We start from the raw sequence: 17,275 nt of genomic DNA on the forward strand, positions 1-17,275 counted from the left end.
TATCGCATACCCTCTAAGAATGTAAAGAATGAAAATGGTACATGGAGGTCCAGCTTATCGAGGGCATGCCAGTTGGGACTTGTGTTACTGGTGATGCCCACTGGGTGGGCTCACCCAAAAATAGGACAGTGCAGGTCCGCCTGTAAAAGATGAATGCATGCCCGGCTGGCCAACAGCTTATTTGACCGGCCCCACACGTGGCAGGACAGAGTTCTTTTGAAACTCTCTGTGCATGTCTAACAATGCATTTGTGCTACATGAACTGGTGAAAAACCTGGGATAGAGGGATAGGTGACCAAAACTGGGACGGTCTGGCCAAATCTTGGATAGTTGGGAGGTACATTATTATTGTTTTAATAGTTACTTGTTTCATAATTTATCCAACTGACACACTTATTACCTTTCTAGTAGTTTAAATGAAAAAAAAACAATATTCCTGCTCTCACCTTTGTGTGATTATTTTGGGAAGTGTGTCTTGTAATTCATAAAGATCTTTGTTTTCTGAGGCACAAAAGCTAATATCTCTAATGCCATGCTTCTTTTTTTTTATCAGTATTTCTGGACTAGGAGATCTACCAAATCTGATGATTTTAAATTCTAGTTTCAATGCAATTAGACATATGGACAGCTATGGAACCTGTCATCAATTGACAATTCTTAATGTGTCTCACAATCAAATTAGGACCATAAAGGATCTATCAGCCCTTGCAAACCTCACACAGCTTCATTTGAACTCCAATAAGGTAAACAATGCTGTTCAGTGGTGTATTTTGGTTCTGCATAGCTCTAGACATTATTACATTTGCCCCACCCCTTCCTTACAAGGCTGCACCTCTTCCTGTTTATGACCAACAGGTATTTTGACCTGACACACATGCCCTCACTGATACATACACTGACAGATACAGTCATTGGCACACACACACTGTTTAACCAAAACACACTTTCACTGACAAACATACACTGACACACCCACTCACTGACAGACACACACGCTCACTGATTTGACACACACTGACACAAAAACTCACAGACACACACATTTTCACTGATTTGTACACTCTGACAGACACACATATTCACTCACTCACAGGCACACAGTAACACACACACTGACAGACACACACACACTCACTCACTCACAGATACACACTCACTCACAGATACACACTCACTCACAGATACACACTCACTCACTGACAGATACACACTCACTCACTCACAGATACACATACACTCACTGACAGACACACACATACATTGACAGACACACATACTGTACATTCACTGAAAAACACACACACACACACACACACACTGATACTGACACACTCACACACAGTCTTCTCGTATTCTCACAAATTATTTATTATTTTTATTTTAGTTTAAATCAACTCAGCCTCCCTACCTTTGGTAGAGCTGGAGTGGATTTTTTCACAGAGGTCCAGTGGGGCTTTTATCCCTGGGGTCCAGTTTGGCTGCTGGGTGGGCTGCTTGTACTCTGGATTGCTTGCTAGATGGGCACGCAATGGAGGCGGTGAGGGAGATATCATCTTCTTGCTTTGCTCCCTCTGATGCCAGGGCCGGAGTGACTTCATATTCCGGCATCACAGCAAAAATATTGCATATTACATCTCTCCCTCGCCGCCCATCTGCGATATGCGCAGCTGCCTGCCTTGGGGGGCCCTAGGTTGGCAGTCTGAGAGCTCTTGGGTTCCTCGTGACACAAAACTAACAAGACACCGGCTGGGACCTTTGGGGATGGTGTTTTTGTGTGGAGGCCTCTCCATAAATACAGCACTGCTTATTAATCTATTTTTCTATCTCACTAGATAAATAACTGCTTGTTGGCACCTATATAACCCCACATTGGCAAAGATATTAGCCTATTAGCCTGCAGAACAGACATAGGCAAAGTATTGCAATAATTAAAAAAGAACTCATCAAAGTAATATGTGATACACTACAAGCACATTGTCTTGGTAAACCTAACCAATACTATATTTTTTCCAAAGATAAATTAATAAATGGAATTTTAAAATATGTGTGTTGTATGTTGTACAATTTTCAATTAGCCCCAAGTCCCCTGTAAAAGTGAGAGCGATGTAAAATATTCAAGTAGATCATTTGTTACAGAGACACTTTAATGCAATATATATTAAGTTAATTATACTGCTCAGTGTGAGGAGTGCAGGTTTAATGCTCCTAAACTCAGGTCAATGCTGTGAGTATAAGGTTAATACAACTTTGTATGGGATTAAACATATACATTTATATAATACTCAAACTTTATTCAAGGATTTAGTGTCGCAGTATGATTTATAGAACATGTTAGAATTTAGGGATGGATATAAAGTGTGGTTTAGGGTTTGGTTTGGGAAGGAGCTTAAGTTAATTTATGTTTAGGATATATTCCTCCCCTTCTAGAAGATAGAAGAATTGCAGAATTTGGCTGTTTTTTTTTATGATTTTGAAGCTTCAAGATGATGACATTGATCCCATGTCACATGGTGCAGTGACAAATATGACTTCTCCAGAGAAGCAGAAACATACAGATAATATTTGTTTAGTCCAGGGCTCTCATATTTCTGTAAAAGGTATCTTTACCATTGATACCGCATTGATAACTTCTGACCTAGATCCCTTGTTCTACTTTGACATTCAGTTTAGATGGGGTTACCCCTCCCCCAGTTTAGCATTTATACTTTATATCGTTAGTTTATAAGATAAATCATTAGAAAATAATAAACCTTGCCGTGTCTGCTGTATGGGACTTTTTACCTTCTTTTTGATAACTTGAGGATAATAAGGACACTGTTGGACAAGTGTAATAGAGGTGTGGACAGTACTGTAAATTGATAGGTATATTGTGATAGGACATATGCATATTCGTTCCTGAATGTACTAGACACATTTCTGTTGATGATATACAGCATTATTTCAGGACCTCAAGATGGCGATATAGGCTCACTCAATACAGAACAAATTATGTCTGCCACCAACTTTTCATAGTGATTGCTTGTGAGCTTGCATGACACTTCTAATAATGATGGATGTACCAAGATGTCTGATATTTTGCTAAATTCCAAAGTTGTAATATATATCTGAATTTGATATTTTATTTCCAAATCTTTTATTTCCCTCCATTTTGCTGTTCATTTTTCAGTTCACTATAATCTGATGTTTTGTGAATAAACCCCATTCACGGTTTTTCACTAAAGTGAGAATTGTTGGAATTTCAAAATGAGTTTAAAATTTAATGCCATAATGGCTGATCTGAACAAAAAATGTCAGGTATGCTTCTAGTTTGGCTATCCTGGCCTTAAATTTTAAATTCACTTTGAATTTACTTAAAATTTCCAAACAACTCTTACTTTAGTAAATAATGGTGCGCAGAGTGGTATGTAAGATACTTAAGTTCAGTCATGTATTAGTTTTAGCATTCTTTTAACGTTTTACCACCCATTCCAAAACTATGAGAAATAATTGAGCTGGCAAGTTAGAACAGGTGTCAATTAAGACCCATCTTTCCAAACGGTTTGCAAATCTTCATGTAGTAAAACAATTGTTTAAACAAACAGTTTCCACATTTTTGTATACATATACACAGGTGACATGACCACAACTATTTAAAAAAAAAATTCTTTAGTAGTTTACACTTAATCAAGAATTTAACAGACACTCTAAGTTTATTAATACATATATATATTCATAATATTAGAGTGCCCTTGGTGCATTTTAGATTCAAGGCCCCCTCTAGAAAGTAAAAAAAATAAAGTAAAACACACCTCTCATCCAGCAGGAACCGAGTCTCGTTGCAGCCGCTGCTTTTACTTCATCGGAGATCCTCAGATGGACAATCTTGGCCAATCGAGTGATTCTTAATAGAGATGCATTGAGAGTCTTACTGAATATGTGCAGTAATCACTGTGCTGCACCAATGGGATTCTCGTTATAGGGAAGCATTACAATGCCTCTCTGTAGGGAGAATTACCCACATTCAGCTTTGTCGTGATGTAGAATGTGAAAACTAGCAGAACTATTCACTAAAGTGAGAATTGAAAGTGAATCTAAAATTTAAGATCAAAATAAAAGCCAAAAAGTGGGAAACATATTTAAGCCAGCAATGCTTTTAGTTTCAGATTAGGCAGCAAGTGAGATTTATAGCGCTTGTTCCTTATGTGTAAAGCAGCTAAAACTTTAAAACTTTCCCAAACCAGATTCTCTTCTTTCTGGTCGTTGATGCAAGAAAAACGGGGGATGTAGGAAAGCAGCGCTTAACAATTGAAGTCCTTGTGTGGAATCCAATGGAGCCAATATAAGGGAGAAAACAAAATGGGACAGGAATACTAATATAGTGTAGTATGTCTATTACAGCAGAGGCAGAATATAAGGAAACAATATATTGCACTCACACTTTTCTAGAGCTCAAAATCAGCTCCAGATCACAGTGTATGAACGGTACAATCCCCGTCTGTGGATGTTAGGATGGTCCTGATTTCCTCTGCTATCATATCCCTGTGCCAATAATCCATGTGGTGTATTCCAGATAATGCTCCAGTGATGTATATATAGGATATAAAAGAACAGGAATAGTGTTCTCTGTATTAATAAAACAAATAAAATAAAGAGAGAAATATACTCACAATGGATGAGCAAATAGGGATTGCTCAGTCCTTTACAGCATAGGTGTTTTTTTCCCCCACCCGGGAATGTGAGACACAGCTTCCCCAATAAAAGATGTCCACTGAAGGTCCAGGGTTACAATGCAAAGTAATTTTATTAAACAAACAAAAAGTAAGTAACACACTAAACGTGTTTCACCTATACAGAAGGCTTTTTCAAGGTCAAGTAGAGTCTAACACCATACCACTGTTAAACTTCACCAACCAACATTATTTATCATGACGTATATGACATGACTTCCAATCTACCCCATTGCAGATGGAGACACTGAAAATACAATGCAAGAACAAATCTTTTTAAGATTATTTAGGCTGCACACCAATAGATAACCTATAGCTTCCACTTTGAAAGGTCAAAAGTGCTTCTGTGCCTCCAGTGTCTTCAGTACTGTTTATGCTGTGTTAATGGGAGTGATGCAGGATTACTTAATAAAGTGAGAATTCAGAGTGAATTCAAAGTTAATTACAAAGTGAAGGAAAAATTAATCGAACCAGAAACAATCTAATTTAGCCGAGCTACTCTTTCAACTACTTTGGCCTTAAATTGGAAATTCACTATAAACTCACTTTGAATTTTCACTTTAGTTAATAACCCTTTAGGTTATACAATCTCAGTAAGTTTCTAATGTGGTGAAAAAGAATGCTAAAGTCTCCTGCTTGTGATACTAACAAATGGGAAAGGATAATAGAAAAAATATAAAATAAACAAAATGATACAAAACTGCTAACAAATGGTTTCATGAAATATAATACACAAATGTAATGTGTGACCTAAGAAGCAGACTCCTTTTATGTTACTGTTAACAGTCATTAAGCAATGAGACTACTTTGATGTTTCCTATGACTGCAGTTGGTCTCCTTGGATGGTATTCAAAATCTCCCCAAACTCTATGAATTGTATGTTCAGAATAACGTGATCACCAGTGTTCTGCCCCTCTCCTCCTCGCTGAGACTCAACATCCTAGATGCCTCAAATAACAATATTATATCCCTGGATGAAACTGTGCAAGTTCTAAATGGCCTACGTCACCTAACTCAGCTGAAATTAAAAGTAAGAATGTCCTTTTGGTTTATGGAATTAATATTTTGTACATTATAGTACTCTATAACTTTACATAGGTAAACTAGATGTTTTGTTTTTTTTGTCTGAACAGTTATGACAAGGAGGGATATTCCACCAACTTGCACAGGAATTTTATCTAAAGGGATATTTCAGGCTTGTGTTGACCTCAATTTTTAACACATTATATTGATAACGCATACAATGTGCAAAAGTAAAATACCCAATTTTCTAGTTTCTACATTTGCTTCAAAACCCCAGGTTTTGCAGCTTCTTTCTGGGAGCTCTTCTCAGACAAGATTCACAGGGTTATTCAGTAAAGTGAGAATTCAAAGTGGTTTCAAAGTAAATTTAAAATTCGAGGTAAAAATAGATGAACTAGAATGTTAGCTATGCTTCCTGTTTGGCTACTTTGGTCTTAAAGGGACACTATAGTCACCCAGACCCTTTCAGTTCATTGAAGTGGCGCATGTGCATTAGTCCCCCCCCTCTGATGATGTCAGAGGAGGTGGAGCACCGCCCCAGGGCGAGGGAAGGGGATTCCAGGGGGCACTTTAGTGTTAGGACTATGTTGTATTGACATAAAATACTGAGAGAGGATTCAGGAGCTTAACCAGGATATCTTTATTCTCAGTATCTCCTTCACAACTTTACTATAACCTGTAACCTATTTTGTGTTCCAGGTTACATGACAAGATTTAAAGCATACCAACACATTAACTATTTAAGGTAGAACAGTGCCATTAAACAATTAACATTAGAGATGTCCAGGGGCGGACTGAGAACCCTCAGGGCCCCCGGGCAAAATAAATCAAGGGCCCCCTTACAGGCCCCACCCATACTCCGCAGCAAGCGCCACCCATGTCCCGCCTCCATGCACCGCCTCCAGCCACACCCTACACAATCTTTAGACACAAGGAACAAAAGTGCAATAATCCCTTCAAGGCCCCAGTAGAGACTACAATTGAGGGCTAATGGGCCATGGAGGGGGGTCTTTCTAGCAGAGGCTATCTCAGTGTCCTTTAGAGAGTGTGTTAGAAAGAATACCCTCCAGGCCCTATTAGAGACTACAATGGAGTCTAATAGGCTTGGAAGGGGGTCTTTCTAACAGAGGCCATCTCAGTGTCCCTGCTGGAAACAGTCGCCTCCAGGCTCCAGTAGAGACTACAATTGAGGGCTAATGGGCCATGGAGGGGGGGAGCATTCTAGCAGAGGCTATATCAGTGTCCTTTAGAGAGTGTGTTAGAAAGAATTTCCTCCAGGTCCCATTAGAGACTACAATGGAGTCTAATGGGGCCTGGAGGGAGGTCTCTCCAACACTCTGGTTCCTATTCACAATATAGCAACACAACATAGCTCGCTGATACCTAGGCCAAGTTGGCTCCTCTTACCTTAATTACTGTTGCTGGCTGGCAGTCTGTGGGCTTGCTGGAAGGCTGTGGGCTTACTGGCTGCGGCTGGCAGGCTGTGGGCTTGCTGGCAGGCTGTGGGCTTGCTGGCTACTGCCGGCAGGCTGTGGGCTTGCTGTCTGCGGCTGGCAGGCTGTGGCTTGCTGGCTGGCAGGCTGTGGCTTGCTAGCTATAAGCCTAACTGGTGGCCTGTGGGCTGGCTGGCTGGCCAGCCTGTGGGCTGGCTGGCTGGCTGGCCGGCCTGTGGGCTGGCTGGCTTGCTGGCTACTGGGGCACTCGTGGATTATTTAAAGAAATAATCCATGCACAATAACCACTACTGCTCTGTGTAGTCGTTATGGTGCCAGGAGGGCCGGGCCCCCCTCCTAGAGTAAGTAGTCAAACCGTTTAAGAACAGTTTAACAACTTACCTGGGGTCTGCTGGGATATGAGGCTGTAGTAGGGTATAGGAGCAGTGGTGCAATGTGTAAGGGGTGCAGTGTGTGTGTGAAAGGTTCAGTGTGTGTGAATGTGTAGGGTGTGGGGGGCAATGTGTGTACGAGGGGGCTGTGTATGTATGTGGCAATGTTAGTATGGGGGGCTGTGTGTGTATGGGTGGGCAGTGTATGTGTGTGTGTGTGAGGCACTGTGTGTAAATGTGTATGGTCTGTGTGGGGGCAGTGTGTGTGTATGGGGGGCAGTGTGTGAATGTGTATGGTGTGTGGGGGCAGTGTGTTTATTGGGCTAGAGTTCACTCTCACCACTGCGACCACCAGGAATACCTGGTGGTCACAGTGTTGAGAGTGAACTCTAGCCCGTAGCTCCAGGGCTAGAGTTTACTCTCGCAAGAGCCGTAACGTTGCCGTGGTAACCGCGGCAACGATCTGTGCTTGCGCAAGAAGGACCCAGAGGAGCTGCAGGCTGAGCTCCCGGGTCCTCTCTTCCTCCCTCCCCTGCCGGCTGCCCGCACGGTGCCTGCGGACAGGGAAGGGGGCAATTGCCCTCCTCTTACTCCCCCCTCCCCCTCTTCTTACCCCCCCTCCCCCTCTTCTTACCCCCTTCTTACTCCCCCCTCCCTTCTTACTCCCCCCTCCCTTCTTACCCCCCTCTCTCTCTTCTTACTTCCCTCCCCCTCTTTTTACCCCCCTCCCCCTCTTTTTACCCTCCCTCCCTCTCTTCTTACCCCCCTCCCTCTCTTCTTAACCCCCCTCCCTCCTCTTACCCCCTCCCTCCTCTTACCCCCCTCCCTCTCTTCTTACCCCCCTCCCTCTCCTCTTACCCCTCCTCTCTTCTTACCCCCCTCCCTCTTCTTACCCCCTCCCTCTCTCTTTTTACCCCCTCTCTCTTTTAACCCCCCCTCTCTTTTAAACCCCCTCTCTTTTAACCCTCCCTCTCTCTTTTACCCCCCTCCCTCTCTCTTTTACCCCCCTCTCTCTTTTAACCCCCCTCCTTCTCTCTTTTAACCCCCCCTCCCTCTCTCTTTTAACCCCCTCCCTCTCTCTTTTAACCCCACCCTCCCTCTCTCTTTTAACCCCCACCCTCCCTCTCTCTTTTAACCCCCCCTCTCTCTTTTAACCCCCCCTCTCTCTTTTAACCCCCCCTCTCTCTTTTAACCACCCCCTCCCTCTCTCTTTTAACCCCCGCCCCCTCCCTCTTTTAACCCCCCCCCTCTCTCTTTTAACCCCCCCCTCCCTCTCTCTTTTAACCCCCGCCCCTCCATCTCTCTTAACCCCCACCCTCCCTCTCTCTTTTTACCCCCTTCCCTGTAGCGTGGCTGAGCGGCTTTCCGGTCCGCGGTGCTCGGCCGGAGTGATAGGAAAGTGCACACTGTGCACCTTCCTGTCAGTCCGGCCGGGTACAGGAAACAGAAACTTCTGTTCCGCGCGGAACAGAAGTTTCTGTTTCCTGTACCCGGCCGGACTGACAGGAAGGTGCACAGTGTGCACTTTCCTATCACTCCGGCCGAGCACCGCGGACCGGAAAGCCGCTCAGCCACGCTACAGGGGAGGGGAGGTGAGAAGCTGCAGCCGCCTGAGCGCTCTTAGGAGAGCGCTCAGGCGGTTGCAGCATTTAAAGGGGCGGCCGGGCCCCCTGATGGCGTGCCCCCCTCCCGGCCGGGCCCTCGGACCATGTCCGAAGTGCCCGACCGGTCAGTCCGCCCCTGGAGATGTCACAAACAAAATGACGTATCATCACAAGGACTACAGATTTGTATTCCTTATGCTATCGAATCTCTATAGTCAAATAGACCACTTGCAGTTTTTTTTAAGAAACTGCAATGTTTACATGGCAGTTTCAAATCCACCTCTAGTGGCTGTCAGTATGACAGTCACTACAGGCGCTTCTGCTCTGCTGACCAAGAAAAGCTCGGTCATAGGATGTCAAAGCCCTTACAGAAAAGCACTGGTTCAGTGCGTTCCTATAGGGAAGCTTGAATGCACGTGTGCCGCTTGCCGCGCATGTGCATTAAGTCTCTAATGCTCCTCTATGGGGACTATTGGATTGGACTATTGTGAAGGAGGCCAAGTTTCCTCATAACTTGACCAAAGGAGCTTTAGCGCTGGAAAATCATAAGTAAAACATTTTTAGAATTTGTATTGCAAGTGAGGGGTGGGGTGACCTGTGTAGAGCTAGGGACTTGGACACTATAGCATTAGTAATATAGGTTTGTATTCCTAATACTAAAGAGTACTTTGAATTCTCACTTTAGTGAATAATCCTGTAAGACATTAATGGGAATGCTGAGCAAATGCCGTAAATCCCTTCTCAAACTAAATTCTGTAAATGTGCTGAACAGATAGGTGGTTTCTTAAAGTCAGGTTCACCCAAAGAATGTGCCATACAAATCAATGGATAGATGTGGTTGGAATTCACACTATTTGGTATTGCTGTGTTAAACTTTTTGACATAAACACGCAATTCCATAAGATTTCTTTTCATGTGTAGTGGATGCTAAACTTTTTTAAATATACAACTTTTAGTATTAGTTTTAGTTTCATACTTTCTTTCCAGTCTTGTGTTTTTAAATAACTCAACCATTCATACTTGGAAATAGCCCTGTACACGTGTTCTCCTTTGATTGCATTTAATAAGGATTTATTATAACACACATTAGATTAATGTTTATTCTAGCAACAGAATGAATGCATAATCCATAAATTTATTTCTAAAAGCTAACTTGAAAATGTTATTTTGCTAGATGTTACATTTGGTAAAATATTTTTTTCATGCGTCTTGATAACACTGAGTTTTCGTCCTTCTCTAGGGTAATCATTTGGCTCATGATCCTAGATATACAGATGCCTGTAGTCGTTACACCTCTGTACAAGTTCTAGATAACTGCATGCTTAAGGACTTTAGCAAAATGTCTCAAAAAAATCACCAGCTGATATGGCATTCACTGGACATTCTGCCCAAAGAAGGATACACCAGAGAAGGTCTAAAGGACGTAGCCAAGAAAAATCTTACGGAAGAGCTACAAAGGAAGAGGAAAGATTTAGAGAGCAACATTCATTACCTCCATGCCAGAATAATGTACGGTTCTATAATTGCCATTGATTTGCCACAATTGCATTACATCCCATAGGCAGGCGGTTGAATAATTGCATACAACAGTTGCTTTTCATTATTTACCGTATGATAGGTTTTTTTTCTGCTTGCAAAAGTATGCCAGAGTGCTTGAAGGCAGTTCATTGTTAAGATACACAAATATATCCTACTTGATATTGTTCTTCTTAGTTGATAATTTAAAAAAATAGCATTTTGCTAGGGGCTATACAGCTAATTTTGGCGCGCAAGCTTTGTTGTGGTATGTTATGATACTTAGCAGAATTTGGTTTATATGAATAAGCCACAGCCTATTTAAAATCTTGCCTGAGGCACATAGTCACCACCAACAAATACCTATAATGATGGGGTTATGTAGCATGTGCGCAGTCACATTGTGTTAGACATGTACAAGTGTGGAGATAAGACAGATGTACACAGTGTATTATTGTATTTGTCTCTGAGGATCACAGAATCTGCTTTAAACCACCATCTGTAAATTTACATCTAATTTTAAAATTATAGAATTGATAGCAAGCCATCATTGAGACTATCTTTAATGTACTGGGTTTTGAGAACTGAACTCAACTTTAGTTTTTTTAGTTATGTGTATTCAAGAATAAAGATCATGCTTTGGAAATTTCTGTGCATAACCCAGTTGAACATATATTTCAAGTGTTCTACCAATGAGGCTTTTCTAAATTAAAAACAGCTAACTTCTAAAACCTGGGATTATGTTGACTTGAGCCTTTTTGTTGCACCCCTGCTAACCTTGGCAAGAGGGGACACTACTCTCTTTAGTGTTGGACAGTTTGTTTCTAAAAAAAAATTACTTAATATATAACACAATTTTACTAAAACCTAAAATATAGATTCAGAAATTAACGATGTTTGATCTGTGTTCTGAAGGGATTTACAAGAAGAGTTTGCAGAACACGAGGAAACTATGAAAGGAGAACTGGATAGCTGTATCAGGTAAATTGATAAATATGGTGACTATACTAAGCTAAAGGATGTCTCAAAAACAGCAAATATCTGGTCAACCTATAAGCAATACTACCAATGTATTAAAGGGACACTATAGTCACCAGAACAACTACAGGCATTTTAATGCAAACACAGTCTTTTCAGAGAAAATGCAGTGTTTACATTGCCCCCTACAGACAGCAGGTAACTGCACAGCATAGATGAAATAGCACAGAGTTTTATAGACAGAATCAGCTACTTACTACATCACCGTAGCAAAATTCTAATACACAAAAGGCACATTACAGATCATTCATCATTTGTGACGAAATAATAATACACCAAAGGCAAATTATAGAGAGCATGATTTCACTGTGACAAAACAATGTGCAATATCACATAGAATCAGTTAATTGGAGATTATTTAATTATATGATATTCAGTGATACATAACAAAGACTTCTGCTACAAATCCTGGATATGGCTTATTGATGATTTATGGTTAAAATGACACACAACAACAGTCTTTTTTTATTTAAATTGGTATTTGGTACATTTTAATTAATCTTCAAACTTCGTAATTCCACTACAATTGCAAGCTCATTATTAGAAGCAGAAATCAGCACATCTGACTGAGAGTGATGGGGGTTATAGTCTACAGCATTACTATTGTCCATTAGCATTAGTGAGTACGTTTTTCGGCTTCCATGCACTGTGGATGTGTTGTACAAAAACATGCCATTGTAAATGCCACTATAATGATGATCCACATACATAAATGCAGCCTCTTTATGTCATTGCTGTAATGATCCTATTAGATTTCACTAGCATGTTAAAGTGAATTCAACATTTTTACAGTCTTGAAACATTTACAGTTAGTAGTAACTTGGGATGAAGAATTATTTTTTCATGTTTGGTAGAATCTTGATTAATCCCACTGTAGGAAGCTACTAACGCTACTGAAACAGTGAAATGTAAACATCTCTTTAAATGTTCCTGTTACTGACTCTAGATTTGTGGTTCCGTTGTATTTATGGAATATGTGGTTGTTGATTAACCAAAACATTGTAAAGAACACAGACCTAAAAGAAAACAAAAATGACTAGAAACAATAATGTACATATTGCCAAAATATCATGCTCTCAAGCTTAGAAACAGCAAACTATATTTTTGTTTGAGAATAAATTACAGAGCTGCATACTTTGAAAAAGCAAACAAAACATAAAAACACAAAGATCGTGAAATTCTGCCTTTAGACAAGTTTTTATCTTTTTAACTGAGAGGGCAGACATTTCCCTACTGAAATTGAAGATGAGAGCTATAATAGTCAGTTGTATTTTTTACAACACAAACTAAAAGAATTCCATACATTGTTCACATTCTAGTCAATTTTAACTTGAAATAGGAAGCTGTTTAGTGATCCTGCTCAAAAGGATGCATTGTGATCTATAAAATACCTGCGATTGCCTCAGAATGTATGAGTCCACATTCTGGAGATTTAATCACATTTTCCGTATTTGTTGGCAGATCATTTACAATTTTTTTAACATTTAATTTTAATTTATTTAATATTAAACTAAAATCATATCTATATTATACAAACACAGAAAATAGGTGAAATGGCGCTATACAAATATGTACATAAAATCCCAGTGCGTCAAACGAACCAACCCGTGTTTTTGTCACCAAAAAACACTTACATGTACAGAATTGGATAAAAAGAAAGGAGGTTTTGCGCACACAATGGACGTATAGTGAATTCTGAAAGATAAACAACTTTCATAGGGCAATATATAAAATCCCAATAATCATAAAAAGAGTAATATGAAGCACTCACACTTTAGAGAGCCATATAAGTCTGCTCTCTACTTTGAAGACACATAGAGTATTCCTAGTAAAGTGCTCTTGTGCAGATTGGTCCCACCATCAGATTTCATCTGGATATAATCAGGAACCAAGATAAGTAGAAAGTAAAATACTTTATTCACAATAAAAGATAAAAAAAAAAAACAACTAGCACAACGCGTTTCGACCACTCTCTTGGTCTTCCTCAGGTGCAATGATAATACATCAGACAATTTCTGTTTATATACTGCATCTTTCGTTAGAAAATCGATTAATTAGAAAACACATACATGTAATCACAAAACCCCACCCTCTATGCCCATATATGGTAATTCCGGTGCACTTGCCCTCCCAAAATGGTGTCTTTTATTCTCCACGTTGTGAGGAACGACCTCCTCATCATGGCCGTGCGTTCCAAATACTACCGTGCGCACACGTGACTTCCGGTTCTTCTGCCGATACGTCATTTCCGTCTGCTCCTCTCGGCATAAAGATTTCCTTGTCCTTTAGCATACAGCGTTTTCAGAATGACGCGCATCTGGCGTCACTTCCGTTCCGTTCGGACTCATAGGGAAGTGGGGAGAATCAAATGATAGTCTCTTTTCAAAGTCCCAAATCTGTATAAATCCAAGTTTTAGCTCGATAAAAATTGGAGATAGGGGGAAAGAAAGGTTATAGAAGAGAGAACAAGATAAGGGTATTTTAATAAGGAATAATACCTATAAAACCATAAATAATATTAAAACCACATGCTAAGAAATTATGTCTGTAAAAAATAGCAATGAAAAAATGATCATAAAAGGTTATAAGAAGTTTGTACAACAGCTTCATAAAATAGGACCAATATCAAAATCTAAATTTAAACCCCTAGGATGTAAAGTTTTCATGTCAAAGATCCAGGAGCTTTCCTTTTTACTATCCATATCCTTTCTTTTTATCCATATCTATATTATGTTTACCTTTTAATTACCATCCTCTTTTTATTTTTTATTTTCCATTACAGAAAATAATGTAGCGATTTTTCTTTTTATTCACCTGCCCGTTATCATTTCCTTAACCTTTGGTGTTGTATATAAAGGCTTGTGTTTAAGATTGAGCCTCCAGAATACTTTCATTTAAACATATCCACTCTTGCCATTGCCACTATTTTTTACCTCCAAACTATATGGCCTGGTATTTGATGACTGATAATGAATGTAATTGTAGTTTAGTCACTGTTGGTTTATTCTTCGACTAGATTAAGTAATGCATGTGCATTTACGTAATTAGTGGTGATGTTCTTTCTCTTTACTTGCATTTAAGATACATTAATGCAATTCCAGAAGAGGACTTTGAGAAGATTGATCCACATAAGGTCCCAAAAGCTATGGAGAAGTATCTATTTACTAAGTTCTGGAACAGGTGGGAGCATGGGAAAAGGAAATCTGAAATTCATTCTTTCAATCATCTGACAAAGCCTGAGGAGGTAAGCTTGAGCGTTTCCTCAGCAACTGCTTTAAAATACTAATTACTAACACAATCAGGGGCGTATTAGCCGCGAGGCAAACAAGGCATTTGCCTTGGGCGGCATTTTCCAGGGGGCGGCAAAAAACGCCGCCCCCAAATGCCCAAAGCAAATGTCTTGTTAGCCTTGCGGCTCACAGACCTGCTGGGCTGGTTGCTGCTTGCTGAGCGGCCGGCGAGGGAGCTCTTCCCCTGAGCTCTCTGCTCAGCTCCCTCGCGCGCCGCCCGCAGAGTGAGACTGGGAGCCGGAATATGACGTCATATTCCGGCTCCGCCTCCCAGCCTCACTCTGCGGGCGGCGCGCGAGGGAGCTGAGCAGAGAGCTCAGGGGAAGAACTCCCTCGCCGGCCGCCCAGCTTGCCCGCCAGTGCCGCCCTGCAGCCACTGGACCACCAGGGAATGGGAGAACCCCCCCCCACCCCCAGCATTCCCAAAGGTAAGGAGGCTGGGGGGGGGGGGGGAGTAAATTAAAAAAAAAAATGTGTGTGTGTGTGTGTGTGTGTGTGTCTGTTAGTGTGTGTGTCTGTTAGTGTGTGTGTGTGTGTCTGTGTCTGTTAGTGTGTGTGTGTGTCTGTGTCTGTTAGTGTGTGTGTGTGTCTGTGTCTGTTAGTGTGTGTGTGTGTCTGTGTCTGTTAGTGTGTGTGTGTGTGTGTGTGTGTGTCTGATAGTGTGTGTCTGACTGATTGTGTGTCCGACAGTGTGTGTGTGTGTCTGTTAGTGTGTGTGTGTCCGACTGTGTGTGTCTGTTAGCTAGTGTATGCGTATCTGTCAGTGAATGTGTGTGTATTTAGAAGGCGGGGCAGGGGGGAAGGGTTGGATGGGGGTGGCGCGTGCGCGCGGGGGGGGGGGTGTCTGAGTTTTGTCCTGCCTAGGGCAGCACAAAACCAAGATACACCACTGAACACAATTATATATTAAAAACAACAAAAAGTGGAACAAATACAGGTCTTTTTACTAAGCACAGTATTAGGTGATAGGCAGACTGGCAGACATAGATACAAATAGAGAGAAAAAGGTATGTTCAGAGTAAGGGAATTGTACGCTCAAGTACCACTGTTAACATTAGTAGTTAACATATTTGCATACAAGAAAAATATGTTACTTGGGAAGTTACATTTGAGTAATAAAATGGTCCACCTTAAAGCGGCAGTGTCACTGTCTGTGGACTTTGCCGAATTTACAAAGACCCACAACAGTGGCATCGCTACTGGAGGTTCAGTAGTTGGGGGGAGGGGCAGGTAAAGTGAGATTTACTTACCTGAACCTGTCCCTCGCTGGCACCGCCATCTTGTTCAGTCTGCTCCTTTTCACGCCAGGAGCCAAGATCACAGACTGCGGCTCCTTCGTAGACACAGTCAATTCCCTGCAGCTGTCGGGATTGACGCTTGGACTCTGCCCCGGTCCTAAGAAAGTCAGACGGAGGAGAAATACAGTGATCTTGGTATATCCATTGACTTGGTTACAATTTCAGTGAAATTCCAACACAGTCATAATGCGTATTTCATAAAGATTAATTGTTTCTGTGTGTTTAATGACTTCAGGAATCCATACAGATTGTAGCAGGGAAAATAAATATATAAAAAATAGAGTAGCAGTTTATATGTGCAGTATATGGTAAAACGTGTGTAAATGTTCCCTCATTTGACTACATCATAGTCTACGCTGAATAAACATAAATGTTGAATGTAGGAATAATTAAAACTTAGCTTTTATTAAACCATTTTTTCAAAGCAGCCAATGCTTTGATCCACAAGAATGGGATCTCTGACTGGTTTTATACCTCATATTTACATATGTGGTATGGACCTCTAAGAATATGACTGTGTGTATTCTTGGCCATTTAATAAGGCTTTCTGGATAGCAGTATCACTGTGGGTGCCCTTTCATTGCCGCTAGGGAAACAAAACATTGCAATGGAGAAATAAAGCAAAGCAATGTAGAGTTTATATCTTTCATCCTGTGATAAAATGGTTAGTTGTAAATGTATGTCCATATGGTTTTATCATCTTACTTCATGGTGTTATTTTTGCATCAATTTTCACACAATTTATAATTAGATCCTAGGGATTGCATACTGTTCATAGCCGAACTGTGCATTTAGTTACGAACTGCCACTGAGCACATCTCCTCCTTTAATGTCAATGGAAAGTTTTTCAGTGTTCTTTCTGATCAGTGCATGTAAGGAGAGCCTAACTGCAAATTTGTTTCAGTCCATTATTGGGTTAAAACCATTCTATATCTTTAATAGGACTACTTCTGTCATTTGAAAGTGTAGGAAGACA

General features: G+C 40.9%; 1 protein-coding gene across 1 annotated transcript in view; it reads left to right on the forward strand.

Annotated features, from left to right (window-relative positions):
- The window catches only part of LOC134601731 (centriolin-like), a 75,167-nt gene that overhangs the window by 13,141 nt on the left and 44,751 nt on the right, over window positions 1-17,275 (forward strand). Inside the window, exons 6-10 of the mRNA XM_063446235.1 lie at window positions 554-743; window positions 5,536-5,736; window positions 10,399-10,667; window positions 11,589-11,654; window positions 14,793-14,955. Of these exons, the coding sequence (XP_063302305.1) occupies window positions 554-743; window positions 5,536-5,736; window positions 10,399-10,667; window positions 11,589-11,654; window positions 14,793-14,955 (889 nt within the window). The remainder of the gene's footprint in view (window positions 1-553; window positions 744-5,535; window positions 5,737-10,398; window positions 10,668-11,588; window positions 11,655-14,792; window positions 14,956-17,275) is intronic.

Source organism: Pelobates fuscus, chromosome 3 (assembly GCF_036172605.1).
Source record: "Pelobates fuscus isolate aPelFus1 chromosome 3, aPelFus1.pri, whole genome shotgun sequence".
NCBI lineage: Eukaryota > Metazoa > Chordata > Amphibia > Anura > Pelobatidae > Pelobates > Pelobates fuscus.